Genomic DNA, 20,736 nt, shown 5'->3' with positions numbered 1-20,736 from the left:
TGGAGTAATAGAAGAAGGCGGCCAGGTCTTACTGTTTTCCATCATGTTGGCGGCAGGCATCACTTACCTGAGGAAGAGATGTCACCAGGAATGGTAAGAGGACAAACAGCAGACAGTGTGATGGGGCAAAAGTCTGCTGCCAACATGTGGATGTGACAGATGCCTCCTTCATGGCAGTGCCTCTATCAGAATGATAATGGTCGGTCAGGTCTGAGGATCGAGGTGATGACTTGTCTCCAGATTCCTCAAATCTCAATCTGTGGGATGTGCTGGAGAAACAAGTCTGATCCATGGAGGATGCACTGAGCAACACACAGACCGGCTACTAACGTCTTCGTGCCAGATACCCCAGGACTCCAAAGGTCTTGTGGACTCTATGCCTTGTAGGACATACACAATAGGAGCCAGGTGGTTATAATGTTATGGAAGATCAGTATATAAGCAGCAGGGAGAAAATGAAAACACTACAGAACGAGGACATACTGGACCCCATAACCCTTTACCCTTTCTTACATATTGAACAGGTTGAGTCCGATGCGGTACAGTCTCTTCCTCATTGTGTCGGTGGAGAGAGTGGGCGATCGGCAGCTGGCAGGATTTTCGCAATAGTATCGGGGAAGGCTGAGGATCATGGCTTGCAGGGCCTCCTTAGAAGACACCTCAGATACGGACTTGGCGGAGGTGGAGGTGCTACTGCTGCTCAGCTGCTCTGAGAGGTCGGTAGGTTCAGTTTCAGTAGGAACAGGTCCAACTAGTTCTTTCCCAACCCCGTCCCCATTCACCTCCGGGAAGAAGTTCTGTGCGTGGTGCGTCTCATCAGCAGAACTTTCCTGGGAAGGAGGCTCTGAAGTCACTTCTACACTGGCCCTCTCCTCCTCCGGTTTGAGGTTTTGGCTCCCTGTCAAGCAGTTAGACATGGAGAGGGAAGTGGAGGATGAGACCGAGATATTATTATTGTCTATCTGAACGGTGACATCGCGGAAGGCCATCATTAACGTACTGCTGCTCTTAGGTAGAGTCCCCAGTTGGCCATCCTCGACTTCAAGATCTTCTAGCTTTGGTGGCTCCAGTTCTGGGTTCTGCTGCATAAACGTCTCCCGGATCTGGTAGGAGCCCGCCTCAGGGAAGGCACACATGGTCTTCAGACTCCAAGTGCTGAGGGCATCGTCTATGGACTTGGCGAGAGATTGGACCTGTTCGGTGAAGGAGTCTTCGAGCTCAGTTAATGCCCCACTGATGGTGGCTGGGAGTGAGGGAGACCTCACCAGGGGGATTCCCATTAAATTGTAGCTTTCCAGTAGAGCTTTTTCAGCAGAAGGAAAATTCTCGGGGTTATGTACCCGAACTTTTCGCAGGGAAATGCGTCGGGGGAGGCGACTTTGTAGCAAGGAGTCCCGGATCTTTTCAAAGTTCTTGCTCAGCTGGTACTGTCGAAACGCCGTCTGGATGGTGCAGGCTGCCCTGCGGGAAACTAAGTGCCCCCCGTACTTGTGCTCAAGCATCTCAATCTGGAAAAAAAGAGAATGGTTATAACATATAAAGAAAAAAACTCAAGGAATATGTCAGGCAATGCGGGGAACTAGGGATGCCACTGTTATGGGGATCTGTGTGTGACGCACTGTTATGGGGGATCTGTGGATGACGCCTTGTTATGAGGGATCTGTGGATGACGCACTGTTATGGGGGATCTGTGGATGACGCAATGTTATGGGGGGGATCTGCGGATGACGCGCTGCTATGGGGGATCTGCGGATGACGCACTGTTATGGGGGATCTGTGGATGACGCACTGTTATGGGGGATCTGTGGATGACGCACTGTTATGGGGGATCTGTGGATGACGCACTGTTATGGGGGATCTGTGGATGACACACTGTTATGGGGGATCTGTGGATGATGCACTGTTATGGGCGATCTGTGGATGACGCACTATTATGGGCGATCTGTGGATGACGCACTATTATGGGGGATCTGTGGATGATGAACAGTTATGGGGATCTGTGGATGACGCACTATTATGGGGGATCTGTGGATGACGCACTATTATGGGGGATCTGTGGATGATGAACAGTTATGGGGATCTGGGGATGACGCAGTGTTATGAGGGATCTGTGGATGATGCACTGTTAGACTATGTGCGCACAATCAGGATTTGAAGCAGAAATTTCCTGATAGTTTCTGCATCTCCTTGGCAGGAAAAACACTGCAGAAAAAACGGTCAGTTTTGCCGCATTTTTTTCAAGCGTTTTTGTACATCAATGAATGCTTTTTGGAGCTAAATAAAGTTATTTGGTGGGACATTGCTTAAACCCTTGGATTACTGTCAGAACTGGGGTGAATATATAATTTAAATGATTATAGAATGTGTCTGTTGTATTTCAAATAAAAGTATTTACTCTTTGTCTAGCTGACACCCAAGAGAGCTGGGTGTCAGCTAGTCCCATTCACCCAATCTTCATTAGCATTTCTATTCACGTAATTTATGCGGCAGCTGTGAGCTGGTATTTTTAGCCTGGGAAGGTGCCATTTGCAAACAGCTGTTTCATTAGCCGCTACACCCCCCCCCCGATCAGCACTCAACAGCGCTTTGGACGCAGCATATTTTTGTTGAGTCCAAAACGCGGTTTTCTAAGGCCGCACTTTTGTTGTTGGTGTTATGATCTGCAACAAGTACTAAGGAAAGATAGGGGAAAGCTGTCCCTACAGTAAGACTAAGCTGAATCCCTACGATGTAGCGGGCTGACTGTTCCTAGCGAACAGACCCGCCTTAGTCCTCGGCTAGTCTGAACGAAGACCTATAGCAAAAAGTTAGGGTTCCCTAAAAGAACTAAGGACTGGGACAAAAAGGACACCTCCTAAACAGAGAAGTTGTTGCAGAACACAAAAGAAAAACTGACAAAAAGGTACTAGAGGTCCCAGAAGGACCAAGCGAACTGACAGAGAAAGGCACCCAAGCACCTGGCTAGAGAAACAGTCAAATACTGAAGTCCAGCACAGCCAAAAGGGCGGAGCTGGAATATAAAGGCAGATGGTCACATGACCGCAAAACACAAGATGGAAAAAATCTGCAGCGGAGACTAGCGTGTCTGCTACTGAAATTGACATGCTGCAGGTGAGTTTGGGTACGTGGCCACGATGAGGAGCCGCTGCAGGTTTGACGCTGCGAGCTTATACAGCGTCAAACCCGCAGCGTCCAGATGTTACAGCAAAGTGGATGGGATCTCTAGAAATCCCATGTCCACTATGCATGCATCAGAGGCTGTGAATCACCTGTGGACACTTTCATGCGGTGCGTCTTTCAGGACCACAGCATGTCAAATTCTCTTGCGGAGTTGCTAGTCTCCGCAACAGACATTTGACCACTAGAACGTGGAGAATGCGGTAAATACGCATGGCTCAGTGAACACATATGGATTTACCTGCGTTCAATAGAACGCAACATTTTGGATGCAGCAAAAAATATGCGTCCAAAGTGCTGCTATGTCCGGATCATGGGCACAGTGCCTAAAATTTAAAAAAAAAAATGCCGTGGGCTCCCGCGTCATTTTTATAACCAGCAGAGGGAAAGAAGACCGTTCGAGGCGGATATTAGTAGTCGGGGAGGGGGCCATTAGCCAACAATGTTCCCTGGCTAATAATATCAGCCCACAGCTGTTTGTTTAGCTTTTACTGACTAGATTACAGGGGGACATCCGAAAAAAATTGAAGAGGGGTGCCCGTATAAAATCTAACCAGCAAAGGTTAAACAGACAGCTGCGGGCTGATATTAATAGCCAGAGAAAGGGTCATGGATACTAGCCCCCTCCGCGGCTATTTATATCACGCCTCAGCAGTCCCAGAAATGGCATATTCATAATATGTGCCAAATCTGGCGCTTAGCCTCCACTCTTCCCACTGCCCTGTAGCGGTGGCGAGCAGGTTAATGGGGTTGGGGTTCACGTCAGCCTTGTATTGGCGGCTGACGTGAAGCCCAGGTTAGTAATGGAGGGCGTCTACAAGATGCCCCCATTACTAACTGAGTAGTAAAGTGTTCAACGCTTTTTCAATAAAAGGCACGGCCAGAACAAAGTATTTTAATGAAATAAAGAACACACAGTTATAAAAAAAATTTTATTACCCTCTCAGTCCCCGAATCCCTCGATCTCCTGAAAAAAACGGAAAACAACAAACAATCATATCCCTCACCTGTCCGCCGTCAACGACGTAGTCCACATACCGCCAACGATTGTCCCACGATCTGGGTCACTTCTTATTTTACGTCACCGCAGGTCCTGGCAGCTCAGTACACTGCAGGGAGCTCCCGCGCTCCGGCAGTGTACCGCTGGCAGCCGGGATAATTAGATTGCCGCCGGGGACCAGGAGGATACCGGGGGCTGCCGGACAGGTGAGTATAAGGGTTTTTTTTTTTTACTTTTTATTTCTCTTTTTTTGACTGCGGGCACATGGGCCGGGCAGAGCAGACTACTGCTCCTCCCAGCCACGAATCTCTCACTGTTATCAGTGGGAGCGGCGGTCGGATGAGAGGAGCAGCAGATTTGGGTTTGTCTATACATTTTGTACTTCGCTTTGGCTCCGGTGATAACTGAAGTGGCTGGAAGAAGTTTAGGATGAAAATAAATCTCATTACCGAGGGCAGGAACCGTCGCCCAGCACAGACCGGAGAAACAGCGCCAGCAAAAGCCGCAGTGCGTCCGCAGCCCTGTGCTCTGCCGGCTTATTCCAGCAGATAAAGCAAAAAGAAGGTCACAGGAAACTATGCAGCCCCCAATCAGGTCCCTCCAAGACCAGGAGCACCGCCATTCCAGGCTGATAAATACCGAGACATAACTGTGCACTTGAGAGTTACCCTGAACGGCTGAGCAAGTGTCAGTCTTTACTGGAATCCTGGAATTTAATTCTTGAGCTATTGCAGCAATTTGTGGCCATGATAGGCCTCTAAGTGTCACTGTCTGGCGCTATTGCGTAGTCACTGGAGTGGCGGTATTCAGTGTTATTATTTGGCACTATATTACGATAATATTTGGGTACTGCTATATGGTCACTGTATGGCATAATCAAGCTGCAATCTACGGCACTATTATATGGCTACTGCATGGCACTATTATATGGCTACTTTATGGCACCATTATATAGCTACTGTATGGCACTATTATCTGGCTACTGCATGGCACCATTTGGTATGACACTAAAAGGCGGTCCAATTTATGTACTATATGGTAATGTTAATTGGCGCCGTATAGCACTTAGGTGATTACAGGACGTAGCAATCCTAAAAGTCAATATCGTCTCTCTAACAAGCCTTGTCACATGACTTAGGATAAAAGCCAAAACCAGAATCTCACACTTTGCAATGATGAGAGGCTGCACCCCGAAACATAGTGTCTGCAAATTGAGATTCTGGTTCTGGCTTTTATCCTAAGTCACGTGACAAGGCTTGTTAGAGAGTGGATATTGACTTTTAGGATTGCTACTACCTATAGGTGGCGCTACAGTTCTAGTTCTCTTCCTCTCTGAAGACACAATTTGCATATGGCACTGTAATATATTCATAGTATGACATTATTGGGTAGGCACTAAATGGCTGGTGACACGGTACAATTAATTGACAATATATAGCACTGATGTGCTCACTAAATGGCACTATTATGTAGACTTTATGGAACTAATATATGATTACAGCATGACAATGTTATATAGGCACTAAATGGCACTATTATGTTAGCTCTATGGCACTGTTATACATTCACACGGTGACATTATAGTGTACACACTAAATGGCAGTTTAATATCAGTACTATACGGTACAATTCATTCACAATGTATAGCACTTGTGTGCTCGCTAAAAGGCACTGTTACCATATTCATTGTATGGATTATTATATGAACACTATATAGCACTATTAATTGGCAGAGTATAGCAGTTATGTGCTAACTAAATGGCACCATTATATAGAAACTATAGAACTGATGTATGATTACAGCACGACAATGTTATTTAGGCACTATTATATAAACACTATTTAGCACTATTAGTTGGCAGAGTATAGCAGTTATGTGCTCACTACGTGGCGCTATAATATAAACACTATATAGCACTATTTAGCACTATTAATTGGCCAAGTATAGTAGTTACTGTACGTGAGCACTACGTGGCGCTTTAGATAAACCCTATATAGCACTATTAATTGGCAGTATATAGCAGTTATGTGCTCACTATGTGGCGCTATTATATAAACACTATATAGCACTATTAGTTGGCAGAGTATAGCAGTTATGTGCTCACTATGTGGCGCTATTATATAAACACTATATAGCACTATTAACTGGCAGAGTATAACAGTTATGTGCTTACTACGTGGCACTATTATAAACACTATATAGCACTATTAATTGGCAGTGTATAGCAGTTATGTGCTCTCTATGTGGCGCTATTATATAAACACTATATAGCACTATTAATTGACAGAGTATAACAGTTATGTGCTCACTACGTGGCACTATTATAAACACTATATAGCACTATTAATGGGCAGTGTATAGCACTTATGTGCTCACTATGTGGCGCTCTTGTATAAACCCAATATAGCACTATTAATTGGCAGTGTATAGCAGTTATGTGCGCACTATGTGGCACCATTATATAAACACTATATAGCACTATTAATTGGCAGAGTATAACAGTTATGTGCTCACTACGTGGCACTATTATAAACACTGTATAGCACTCTTAATTGGCAGTGTATAGCAGTTATGTGCTCACTATGTGGCGCTCTTGTATAAACCCTATATAGCACTATTAATTGGCAGTGTATAGCAGTTATGTGTGCACTATGTGGCACCATTATATAAACACTATATAGCACTATTAGTTGGCAGTGTATAGCAGTTATGTGCTCACTATGTGGCACTATTATATAAACACTATATTGCACTATTAATTGGCAGTATATAGCAGTTATGTGTTCACTACGTGGCGCTAATATATTTGCAGTAAAACCTCGGGGTGGCACAGTTTTACAGTCTGACATTCGGGGGGCTCTTACTTGCTTGTTTTTCAGGTCCAGTGACAGCTCGTAGTCGGAGTTGTTGGTCCCGTGAGAGCAGGTGGCGGCACTCTTCCCTCGCGGTCCTCGGAGCGGGGAGCCTGTATGGCGCAGGCTGGGCTTAGTCAGCGACTCTTCCTCCCCGGGCGGTACGGCACTGCTGTTCAGCGGATCATCCCCTTCCCGGACGTCCCAGGCCGTACAGAGCAGCTTCTTATTGGCGGAGTCATCACTGTAAGAAACATCATATCAGCAACATCTAGTAGCAGAGAGGGGCGGCATTATACCGGGGTCCCAAAAATAACAGATACTGGTGAAGACTAGTGTTGAGCGAACATGCTCGACACTGCTCGGTACTCGCCCGAGCATCACGCTACTCGGGATGTTCGGCGAGCACCGAGCATTTCCGGGTTACTCGGGCGGGAGCTCGGGTCTCCGCCCTGCACGTTTGGCGCTCTTTACAGAGCCAATGAACATGCAGGGATTGCCAGCCAGTCACTGTAATGCCGCAGCCATGTTGTTTGTGGGCATTACAGTGATTGGCAGGCCGCACAGCATCACCTCGAGTATTTAAAACCGGGCGCCGCCATCTTGGACACTGTCGCTCCGGATTAGACAGTGTAGGGACAGCGCTGCTGATTTAGGGAGAGATATAAACTGCAAAATAGTTAGTGTAGGGTCTGTAAAGGCTGCCAGAACAAACAACCAGTCCTTCTCAGGACTAATATCCATCCCAGATATCAGGCAGGCAGGCTGTATAGGAGACGCAGTGGTTATACCAGCAAACGCTGCATTACAGTCCTGTGTGCTCCTGCTGCTGAAATTGCTGGACTTAGCTCCAGGTGTCGGGGGCCAGGAAAAATCCTTTTTTTTCCATCTAAATCCTCCTTTTTTTTTCCTCCTTCACACTGTACAAATACCCGTCTTATTAACCCCCCAAAAAAAAGCGTGTCTCTGATTTTTCAGACACAAATATAACTGTTGAAAATAGTCTGGTGTAGGCCAGAGAAATAGAAGTGTGGTTTTCCACTTCCACAGTTCAAACCTCTGTATTATCCATTTTGGGCCATTTGTATCTAAAAAAAAAAAACAGTTTGAGTGTGTCGCTCACTGTTCAGCCGCAAATATATATATTTAAAAAAGTGTGGTATACCCCAGTAAACAATAACTGTGGTTTTCCTCTTCCACGGTTCTAATCTACTCTTTATTACCCTTTTTCCATTGATAGTGCAAGTGTAAGCTATTTTACTTCATTTACAATGGGCAAGGCGCGTGGCAAGGGACGTGGAAGTGGACGTTCTGGTGATGGTTCGTGCAGAGGACGGGGCCGTGGCCAAGGTGAAAATGTGCCACAACCAACAGCCACATCTTCTCGCTCCCACTTCTTGACCGAATTACTAGGGAAGCACAGAACAACACCAGTATTGAGAACTGATCAGTGTGAACAGGTTATTAATTGGATAGCAGACAATACTTCCAGTTACCTGGGCACCACCACCTCCGGTCTGTCTTCCACACGGTCAACTCTTAGTAGCCGTGAGTCTCGACCGCATACTCCTCCTCACCCTGATGCTCCTTCCTCCCACCATGCCGAGTGTCGTCAGACAGCAAGTGATCCCACACTTGGACACTCTGAAGAGCTGTTCACTGGTCCATTTCCATATTTGGGCCCCTCGCCTGATACGCTTGAAGTGGTGGAAGAGGAGATCCCATGTTGCGAAGCCCAAATATTTGAACAGTCACGGCCACAGGAAGTCGACGTTGGCAATCTGTCACAAGAGGTGAATGATGACGAGACACAATTGCCAGGAAGTGAGGAGGAGGATCGTGGTGCGCAAGTGGAAGAGGAGGAGGTGGTGGATGATCTAGTAACTGACCCAACGTGGAAGGAGGACATGCAGAGTGAGGCCAGCAGCACACAGGGGGAGGGAGGCAGAGTAGCCCAACAGACAGGAAGAAGCAGTGTGGTGGAGGCAGACAGAAGGCAGGCAACCGTTCCCCGCAACACCAACACGAGGGACGTTGCCAGTACAACCTGTAGGTCTTCCAGAGTCTGGAATTTTTTTAAAGACTCTGCTGATAACCCCAAAAAGGCCATATGTTCCACCTGCCATGCCAGCATCAGCAGGGGTGACAAACTACCAGCCTGACCACCACCAGCATGATCAGGCACATGGCAGCAAAGCACCCGACATTGTGGGGCGAAACCCAGGGTCCATGACCAGTGTCAGCGGGTGTCACCACTGCTTATTCCACTGTTGTGCGTGCAATAGAACCCCCTGTTGTGTGTGCAAGGCAATCCCCTGTCCATACTGCATGTAAAGATGCCCCCTCCTCTCAGTCTTCACTTGTTATGGCAGTTTCTCAAGAAACAGCATCAACGTCCACGTCCCACCGCAGCGTTCAATTGTCCATATCCCAGACCTTTGAAAGAAAGTGGAAATTCGCAGCTAATGCCCCACAGGCCACAGTCCTAAATTCGCACATTTCACGACTGCTTGCATTGGAAATGCTGCCTTTTAGGCTGGTGGAGACGGAATCCTTCCGCAATCTTATGGCGGTGGCCGTCCCTCGGTACTCGGTCCCCAGCCGACACTATTTTTCCCGGTGTGCCATCCCCGCACTACACAAGCACGTGTCCCAAAGCATCTGCCGTGCCCTCAACAACGCAGTTACTGGGAGAGTCCACCTGACAACGGACACGTGGACAAGTGCTTGTGGCCAGGGACGGTACATCTCTCTGACGGGACACTGGGTAAACATAGTGGAAGCCGGGACCCAGTCGGACCTTGGGACGGAACACATCCTCCCCACACCGAGGATTGCGGGCCCTATGTCAGTCAGAGTTGCCCCCACAGTGTACAGCTCCTGCGCATCCTCCTCCTCATGTTCAGCCTCCATCTCAGATATCACCACATCAGTTACAAGCTGGAAGCACTGCAGTACTGCCTCAGCCAAGTGGCAACAGGCTATGCTGAAACTCATAAGCTTAGGTGATAAACCTCACACTGCTTGTGAGTTGTGGACAGCTGTGAAAGAGCAGGCAGATCTGTGGCTGAGACCTCTGAACCTACATCCAGGCATGGTCGTGTGTGACAATGGCCGTAACCTGGTGGCAGCTCTGAGGCGAGGCGAGATCACACACGTACCATGCCTGGCTCATGTGCTTAACCTCGTGGTTCAGCGGTTTCTTAAATCGTACCCCGAGTTGCCAGATCTGCTCGTGAAAGTACGCCGCGTGTCAGCTCATTTTCGGAAGTCGGCTACAGCTTCCGCCGCCCTTGCTGTGTTGCAGCAGCTTTTGCAGCTTCCGGCACACCGACTGGTGTGTGATATCCCCACACGTTGGAACTCTACCCTCCACATGTTGCAAAGGATTTGTGAGCAGAAGAGAGCAGTTGTGGAGTACCAGCTGCAACAAGGCCGTCGATATTCAGGTCAGACTCCACACATAAGACCTGGATGTCTGACATATCTACCATCCTTACAAACTTTGAGGAGGCCACCAAGATGGTGAGTGGCGATGACGCCATCATTAGTGTCAGCATCCCACTTGTCTGTCTTTTGCAACGCTCTCTGCAGAGAATTAAAGAGGAGGCATTGCAGCCAGAGTATGATGAGATGGATCAAGAAGCCATAGAGGGCGATTACACACAGCCCAGCCTCATCTCATCCCAATGTGCATTGGGGGACAATGAGGGAGAGGAGGAGGAGGAAGAACAGGAGCTGCTATCATGCGTTGTAGACGGTAGTACCTGTACAAGTGTCATACCGTCGGTTCAGCGTGGGTGGCCTGAGGACAGGGGGGAGGAGGAGGAGGAGGAGAGCATGGTCAGTCGTCATCTTGGTGAGGACACGGAAATCTTGCCCGTTACCAGTCTGGCACGCATGGCTGACTTTATGTTACGCTGCCTTAACCGTGACCCTCGCGTTGTCAAAATGTTGGGTGACAGTCATTACTGGTTGGTGACACTTGTAGACCCCCCGCTACAAGGAGAACTTTCACTCTCTTATTCCTGAGGTGGAGAGGTCTACAAAAATGGGGCAGTACCAGAAGGACCTTGCTGCAGAACTCTTAAAAAAATTCCCATCTGAACACGCTAGCGGCAGAGGTCACAGTTCGTTGCCCAACCAAGGCGTACAGGCGAGAGAGATGCAACTCCAATCCAGCAGAGGCAGGGGAACACTGTCAATGTTCTGGGACAGTTTTCTGACACCCGCCCAGCTTACAGGCCCTGAGGCGCGGGGTACTCTCACAAGGAGTGGAAAGTTTCAAAAGATGGTGAGGGAGTACCTTGCCGACCGTACCAGCGTCCTCCATGATTCCTCTGTGCCTTTTAATTATTGGGTATCCAAGCTGGACACTTGGAATGAACTCGCTCTGTACGCCTTGGAGGTCCTGGCCTGCCCTGCCGCTAGCGTGTTATCGGAGCGTGTTTTTAGTGCCGCTGGGGGAATTATAACTGATAAGAGCACTCGCCTGTCAACTGACAATGCTGACAAGCTGACCCTTATCAAAATGAACAAGGGCTGGATTGGGCCAGACTTCTCATCACCACCAAATGACAGCAGAGTAACATAAAGTCAAATCCACTGTTTTATTTCGGGAGGTGTATTCACATGCACCGCTTCACACCCACACATGGGTATACGCTTCCTCGTTTCGGCTGTTTTATCTTCTTCTCCTTATCCTCAGCCTCCACCACCACTATACCACCAGGGTGCCAGCATTGCAAGTTCCTCCGTCCATATTTTTGGCAGCTTTTGCTTGCAAGGCATAAGCAAATACTATGGGTCACCCACTCCCCAATAATGGGACTTATGTTTGTAATATGCTGTACTGCATGGCTCTTGTAAGGGGCATTGCAAGTTGCTCCGTCCTAATTTTTGACAGCTTTTGCTTGGAAGGCATAAGCAAATACTATGGGACACCCACTCCCCAATAATGGGACTTATGTTTGTAATATGCTGTACTGCATGGCTCCTGTAAGGGGCATTGCAAGTTGCTCCGTCCTAATTTTTGGCAGCTTTTGCTGGGAAAGCATAAGCAAATACTATGGGAGACCCACTCCCCAATAATGGGACTTACGTTTGTAATATGTTGTACTGCATGGCTCTTGTAAGGGGCATTGCAAGTTGCTCCGTCCTAATTTTTGGCAGCTTTTGCTTGGAAGGCATAAGCAAATACTATGGGAGACCCACTCCCCAATAATGGGACTTATGTTTGTAATATGCTGTACTGCATGTGACGCGCCCCCTGGGCCGTGAGTACACGTGTGTGGGATACCCGGTGCCGGGTCTCTGGGGTCTGTAGTCTCCGTGGCGGTGACCCGGTCCCGTGGCTCAGGCTGGTCAAGCCAGTGGCAGTCTTTCTTAGGTTTTGAGGTTAATTGTCCGACTGCGCCACCCGTGGATTGCGGTCAGGGAGTACCACCGCTGCGAGGCAGACCGCTGAGGCTGGTGTTGTGTGCGCAGCAGAGAATGGGATAACTCCCCACGGGAGGAGTATAGCCTCAGGGTAGTGAGTGTGGATGATGGGGGTGATGGTGCACGAGCGCAGCAGGAACGACTCAGAGTCTTTGCAGTGCAGTTCAGAGTCTTTACTGATGATTATAAGGTAGACCCTCCCGGGAGTACTGGCTAGCATAAGAGGCCTGGTCAGTCTGTGAGCAAGCAGGAGTTCCCCTGGCCAGGTGGAGTTGTAGGCCTCCCCGTCTGTCTGCACTCTTCCTGGCTACCTTGCTGTAAGCGGATAGAAGTAGCCCACGTCCCTGAGTGTACCGTGTAGTGCTCACCCGTATGGCTGGTGACTTGGGGCCTTCTGTTAGCCTCCGCTCCACGACGGCGGTGCTGGTCCCTTGCTTGTGACTGAGCCTCCGGGCTTCTATGGCCAGAGGACCTGAAATCCCCTGCCGGCTGGTTTCTGCTGCTGGATATATAAGTCCTCACAGCCTCGGACTCCTGTGTCCGGTTCCTATTGTCTTCTGCCAGGGCGAGCTCTGCTCAGCTTCCAGCCCCTGGTCTTTAGCTCCTAGCTCCTACAGAGCTCCTTGCTGTTACTTTCCCTTGCTCTCACTCTGACTCTGACTGTTCTCTGACTCACTCAACCCCGCCCCAGATCCAGTTTATAAGGGCAGAATTCTCCCCTCCCAGGGCTGGGGCAGGAGGATGTTGCATGTTTAAGGGATCCTGACCAGGAAACCTCCCACTTGCTCTCCAACGTAATATCTCTATTACTGTGGTGACCAGACCCCTGGGGTGCCACACATGGCTCTTGTAAGGGGCATTGCAGTTCCTCATAATTTTTGGAAAGCCTTCCATTCACTGCTTAGGCCAACAGTGCACGGGAGACCCAGTTGCTATAAATGGAAAAAAAGGTTTAATTAACGCCCTGTGACCTCCATGTCATTTCCAAGGGGCATTGGAGTGCCTCGAAATTTTTGGTAGGCATTGCACTCACTGTATGCCCTATAACTGTGTAGCCAAACCGCTCCTTTTGTTACAGAAACATATCCTACAAGACATATCTGGTTGACTGGCCTGATATTGATGTGAATGGTCCCTGTTCCTCCTGCTCTTTCTCCTTTGCCACTACCTCATCCATCATTCATCACCTGAAGCTTTGTTTTAACGGGAGTCATAGAACTTGGATAATAGCAGGAAAACATCCAGCAATCCTCGGAGGAGGTAGGATATGCGCCAAAACGCCGACCACCTCAGGCCTAGCCGCTACTACATACATGCGCATGCATTACAACAAAACAAAGCAGATGCTAACTTCTATCATCCTCATCATGCTCCTCACCTTGGCACTCTCAACTCCCCTGATGGAGAAGCCAGGGCCCACCGGAGGAGTCTGATAGTCCAGTGGGCTCGGGCAATGCTGCCCTAAAGCAGGCCAGGCTAAGAAAAGTGTGGGAAAGGTTACCGGGACAAATAGGGGTGGCTGGGGACCGAGTATGGACACCTGGCCACCCCCTGGAGGCTGGGGAGCAAGAGGGGACACCCGGCCACTAGGCGGCTGGGGACTGAGTATGGATACCAGGCCGCCGACACAGCCATGGCGTGGTGGCCAGATTCCGCCTCCACATGCCTAAAAGGCCCAATTTAAAGTGCAAGCAAGCAAGCAGTATGGTATTGCAGCCTGGGGGTGGGTGGGTGGCAGGCTGCATACTTGCGCTTGCATTGCAAGGAATGGGAGAGGTACAATTGAACACTGGCCTGGGACAAGGACTTGAATGGGGATAGTTGCAAGTCTGCAACGACAGGTGCAAGGTGGGAGGCATCTTCGCATGTACCATGAACAGGGGTTTGGCATGCACACACTACAGCGGAATAGGCTCTCCTTCCCACTAAATGCACTGGGGAGGGCACAGGTAATGTTTTGGTATATGCGCTTAATGTTATGCATAAGGCACACCAGGACAAATAGGAGCGGCTGGGGACTGAGTATGGATACCTCGCTGCCGAAGCAGCCATGAGGTAGTGGCCAGCTTCGGCCTCCTCCAAACTAAAAGGCCCCATTTCAAGTGCAAGCTAGCAGTATGGAATTGCAGTCTGGGGGTGGGTGGGTGGCAGGCGGCACACTTACACTTGCATTAAAAGAAAACATAGCAGATGCTAACTTCTGTCATCATCATCATGCTCCTCACCTTGGCACTCTCAACTCCACCGATGGAGAAGTCAGGGACCACCGGAGGAGTCTGGTTCTCTGGTGGGCTCGTCCAATGCTGCCTAAAGCAGGCCGGGCCAAGAAAAGTGTGTGGGGGGATGTTCCAAGGAGAAATAGGGGCGGCTGGGGACCGTTTATGGACACCCGGCTGCCCCCAGGCGGCTGGGGACCGTGTGTGGACACCCGGCCGCAGGGCGGCTGGGGACCGAGTATGGACACCCGGCCGCCGGGCGGCTGGGGACTGAGTATGGATTCCAGGCCGCCACACAGCCATGACGTGGTGGCCAGATTCCGCCTCCACATGCCTAAAAGGCCCAATTTCAAGTTCAAGCAAGCAAGCAGTATGGTATTGCAGCCTGGGGGTGGGTGGGTGGCAGGCTGCATACTTGTACTTGCATTGCAAGGAATGGGGGAGGTACAATTGAACACTGCCCTGGGACAAGGACTTGCACAGGGATAGCTGCAAGTCTGCATCTTCTGATGCGGCAAGGATGACTTCTGATGGGCACACTTTTAGGCAGTGACCTGGGTGTCAGAGATGCTTCCAGGGGTCTTCCCCATGCTGATCCCTTGTCTTTTCAGCACTTTATGCATGTGTCACACAGCACATGGCCAGATAAGGTTGTAAAATGTTAAAATGACATTTCCCGGTGAATGCATTTGTCATAGTTGAAAGCAATACAAAAGTGCAAAAACGCATGAAAAATGCTACTTGTGAACATAGCCGAAGGTGTGGAGGAGTATTTTTGTTTTTGGTGATTTATTTTAACTTATACACAAGTCTTTTCCCTGGAAAGGAACTTCCTTAACATATTTCACAGGAAAAAAGTTTCACTTTCGTTTTTGAACGTTTTATTGTGAGCCCGTAAAAGTGGCTTAATACCTCTGACCACGTTGTTGACAGCAGTGACCTGGGGGTCAGAAATGCTTCCTGGGGCGATCCCCATGCTGTCCCCATGTCATTTGAGCACTGTCATTATCGTTTTGGGTACTTGTTAGGCTTTTAAAAGACTGCCGGGGGTGAAGCCGCAAAAATGCTCGAGTCTCCCATAGACTAACATTGGGCTCGTTGCTCGGGTCGAGCACCCGAGTATCACCGTGAGCTCGGCCCGAGCTTCGAGCACCCGAGCATTTTAGTGCTTGCTCAACAATAGTGAAGACCCTACTGGGGTCCCAAACTCCTGAATGGTAAATCAGCAGTCTAAGTCGTCGCTCAGGAGTCTGGGAAAGCTGGATAACACCACAATGTGGCTGCCATATTGGTTGTCACCCAGTAGGTCTCGATCCTAACGCCTCAGGGCGGGGGGCATGGTGGGCACCGCGTGGCGCTCTTACTCTCTAACCCATTGGCTCTGGAAGTGTTAAGGTGATTGAATATTTTCAGAGAAGCCAGTGACTTGGATAAGCTGATTAAATATGTTCTGTGCCCTCGGTGCAGGGCGGCGAGCCTGAATATTTTATATCTATTAATATAAATGCCATCTGGAAGCTCATAATACACGGGCACACAGACGCCAACACTTCTACCGGGCTGTGAACGCAGCCGACTCGGACCATAAAGTTAATGGGAGATCTGGTAGCGGCACGTAGCCTTCAGCCTCACATGGAGGTCAAAAGGGTCAGACGGGAATCAGCCAGAACAAATCACACAGGGAGACTTGGGGTGGCATTGTGCCCGGCGGAGGATGGGCAATGTGTCATCATTAATACTCCGAGCTGAGAGTATTAACCTCCTGGTCTAAACATCCATTCAGTTGAAATTACTTGCGGTATCAGTCAACACCAGAGGAGATGATGCGTGAAGAGGGGGGAGATATGTAGGGCAGCTGCCGCCTGACGAGAGGCCGGTGTATGGCGAAAGGAGCCGAGAACGGCATCGATATACAAGGGTGTTAAAGGGAACAACCCACCGAAGAGGAAAAAGCCTCCACTGGACACACACTAGTGATAATATTCTACTACATAAGAGCAGTATTATAGTAGTTATATTCTTGTACATATGGGGCAGTTTTATAGTAGTTATATTCTTGTACATAGGGAGCAGTATTATAGTAGTTATATTCTTGTACATAGGAGCAGTATTATAGTAGTTATATTCTTGTACATAGGAGCAGTATTATAGTAGTTATATTCTTGTACATAGGGGCAGTATTATAGTAGTGATATTCTTGTACATAGAGGCAGTATTATAGTAGTTATATTCTTGTACATAGGAGGCAGTATTATAGTAGTTATATTCTTGTACATAGGAGCAGTATTATAGTAGTTATATTCTTGTACATAGAGGCAGTATTATAGTAGTTATATTCTTGTACATAGGAGGCAGTATTATAGTAGTTATATTCTTGTACATAGGAGCAGTATTATAGTAGTTATATTCTTGTACATAGGGGCAGTATTATAGTAGTTATATTCTTGTACATAGGGGGCAGTATTAGAGTAGTTATATTCTTGTACATAGGAGCAGTATTATAGTAGTTAGATTCTTGTACATAGGGGGCAGTGTTATAGTAGTTATATTCTTGTATATAGGAGAAGTATTATAGTAGTTATATTCCTGTACATAGGGGGCAGTATTATAGTAGTTATATTCTTGTACATAGAGGCAGTATTATAGTAGTTATAATCTTGTACATAGGGGGCAGTATTATAGTAGTTATATTCTTGTACATAGGAGCAGTATTATAGTAGTTATATTCTTGTACATAGGGGGCAGTGTTATAGAAGTTATATTCTTGTATGTAGGAGAAGTATTATAGTAGCTATATTCCTGTACATAGGGGGCAGTATTATAGTAGTTCTACTCTTGTACATAGGAGCAGCATTATAGTAGTTATATTCTTGTACATAGGGAGCAGTATTATAGTAGTTATATTCTTGTACATAGGAGCAGTATTATAGTAGTTAAATTCCTGTACATAGGGGCAGTATTATAGTAGTTATATTCTTGTACATAGGAGCAGTATTATAGTAGTTATATTCTTTTACATAGGGGGCAGTGTTATAGTAGTTATATTCTTGTATGTAGTAGAAGTATTATAGTAGTTATATTCCTGTACATAGGTGGCAGTATTATAGTAGTTATATTCTTGTACATAGGGGCAGTATTATAGTAGTTATATTCTTGTACATAGGAGCAGTATTATAGTAGTTATATTCTTGTACATAGGGGGCAGTATTATAGTAGTTATATTCTTGTACATAGGGGGCAGTATTATAGTAGTTATATTCTTGTACATAGGAGCAGTATTATAGTAGTTATATTCTTGTACATAGGAGCAGTATTATAGTAGTTATATTCTTGTACATAGGGGGCAGTATTATAGTAGTTATATTCTTGTACATAGGGACAGTATTATAGTAGTTATATTCTTGTACATAGGGGCAGTATTATAGTAGTTATATTCTTGTACATAGGGAGCAGTATTATAGTAGTTATATTCTTGTACATAGGAGCAGTATTATAGTAGTTATATTCCTGTACATAGGGGTAGTATTATAGTAGTTATATTCTTGTACATAGGAGCAGTATTATAGTAGTTATATTCTTTTACATAGGGGGCAGTGTTATAGTAGTTATATTCTTGTACATTTGGGCAGTATTATAGTAGATATATTCTTGTACATAGGGGGCAGTATTATAGTAGTTATATTCTTGTACAAAGGAGCAGTATTATAGTAGCTATATTCTTGTACATAGGGAGCAGTATTATAGTAGTTATATTCTTGTACATAGGGGGCAGTATTATAGTAGTTATATTCTTGTACATAAGGAGCAGTGTTATAGTAGTTATATTCTTGTATATAGGAGTATTATAGTAGTTATATTCTTGTACATAGGAGCAGTATTATAGTAGTTATATTCTTGTACATAGGAGCAGTATTATAGTAGTTATATTCTTGTACATAGGGGGCAGTATTATAGTAGTTATATTCTTGTACATAGAAGCAGTATTATAGTAGTTATATTCTTGTATATAGGAGAATTATTATAGTAGTTATATTCTTGTACATAGGGGGCAGTATTATAGTAGTTATATTCTTGTACATAGGAGCAGTATTATAGTAGTTATATTCTTGGACATAGGGGGCAGTATTATAGTAGTTATATTCTTGTACATAGAAGCAGTATTATAGTAGTTATATTCTTGTATATAGGAGAATTATTATAGTAGTTATATTCTTGTACATAGGGGCAGTATTATAGTAGTTATATTCTTGTATATAGGAGAAGTATTATAGTAGTTATATTCTTGTACATAGGGAGCAGTATTATAGTAGATATATTCTTGTACATAGGGGCAGTATTATAGTAGTTATATTCTTGTACATAGGGGCAGTATTATAGTAGTTATATTCTTGTACATAGGGGCAGTATTATAGTAGTTATATTCTTGTACATAGGGAGCAGTATTATAGTAGTTATATTCTTTTACATAGGGGGCAGTATTATAGTAGTTATATTCTTGTATACAGGGGGCAGTATTATAGTAGTTATATTCTTGTACATAGGAGCAGTATTATAGCAGTTATATTCTTATACATAGGGGCAGTATTATAGTAGTTATATTCTTGTACATAGGGAGCAGTATTATAGTAGTTATATTTTTGTATACAGGGGGCAGTATTATAGTACTATGTTATAGTATTATAGTATATAATAGTATAGGATAGTATTATAGTAGTTATACTCCTTTACATAGCCATCACACATTGCATTAATCAGCAGGAGGCGACGCTTAGTGGAGGGGAAAGAATAAACCTACATCATATCTTGTCTTCGCCATATCTGCTGTGCTGTTATATAAATATTAGTTGTGAATGGAGTTGCTCTTTAAAATGAAGTGACTGAAGTTTGCCCTGTGCGCCATGCAGACCTCAGCCTGGCGTCCTATACCCGGCCAAGCAGCTGGCAGCCTGCATTAGTGTTACATCTCGGGGCCTCGGGATACTAAGTGGGGCGGGCAGCTAAAGAGGAGGGGTATTTAAATGGTAAATCTGAAGCCCTTGCCTTTCTTGTGCCCGGGGGCAAATTAGGATGAGACGGATTTGCTGACAGGGCAATGAGGCGGAAGGTAAAAATACTAAAGTGAGAATGAGAGAGAGGGAAATAGGGCAGAGTCACACAACGTCAGGAGCCGCGCCATGCTCCGCTGCGTCATGCACAATTTATATAAGGATGTGAATGTCTGCAGCCAGGGATATATACTGATATACACTGCACAGTACCACCCCCTGTATATATACCCTGCACAGTACCACTCCTCCTGTCCTGTATATATACACTGCACAGTACCACCCCCTGTATATATACCCTGCACAGTACCACTCCTCCTGTCCTGTATATATACACTGCACAGTACCACCCCCTGTATATATACCCTGCACAGTACCACCCCCTGTATATATACCCTGCACAGTACCACTCCTCCTGTCCTGTATATACACACTGCACAGCACCACTCCTCCTGCCCTGTATATATACACTGCACAGTACAACTCCTCCTGTCCTGTATATATACACTGCACAGTACCACTCCTCCTGTCCTGTATATATACACTGCACAGTACCACTCCTCCTGTCCTGTATATATACACTGCACAGTACCACTCCTCCTGTCCTGTATATGTACACTGCACAGTACCACTCCTCCTGTCCTGTATATATACACTGCACAGTACCACTCCTCCTGTCCTGTATATGTACACTGCACGGTACCACTCCTCCTGTCCTGTATATATACACTGCACGGTACCACTCCTCCTGTCCTGTATATATACACTGCACAGTACCACTCCTCCTGTCCTGTATATATACACTGCACAGTACCACTCCTCCAGTCCTGTATATATACACTGCACAGTGCCACTTCTCCTGTCCTGTATATACACACTGCACAGCACCACTCCTCCTGCCCTGTATATATACACTGCACAGTACAACTCCTCCTGTCCTGTATATATACACTGCACAGTACCAATCCTCCTGTCCTGTATATGTACACTGCACAGTATCACTCCT

General features: G+C 46.6%; 1 protein-coding gene across 7 annotated transcripts in view; it reads right to left on the bottom strand.

Moving 5' to 3' along the window:
- The window catches only part of IQSEC3 (IQ motif and Sec7 domain ArfGEF 3), a 121,889-nt gene that overhangs the window by 19,335 nt on the left and 81,818 nt on the right, over positions 1-20,736 (bottom strand). For all 7 annotated transcript variants that reach the window (XM_073650298.1, XM_073650299.1, XM_073650300.1 and 4 more), the window contains 2 exons: positions 7,043-7,274; positions 514-1,508 (listed from right to left, as the gene is read on the bottom strand). In XM_073650298.1, the coding sequence (XP_073506399.1) occupies positions 514-1,508; positions 7,043-7,274 (1,227 nt within the window). The remainder of the gene's footprint in view (positions 1-513; positions 1,509-7,042; positions 7,275-20,736) is intronic.

This window comes from Phyllobates terribilis, unplaced genomic scaffold (assembly GCF_046119375.1).
Source record: "Phyllobates terribilis strain yellow unplaced genomic scaffold, ASM4611937v1 Scaffold_10__3_contigs__length_209671492, whole genome shotgun sequence".
Taxonomy (NCBI): Eukaryota; Metazoa; Chordata; class Amphibia; order Anura; family Dendrobatidae; genus Phyllobates; species Phyllobates terribilis.
This window is presented reverse-complemented; position numbering and strand designations above follow the sequence as displayed.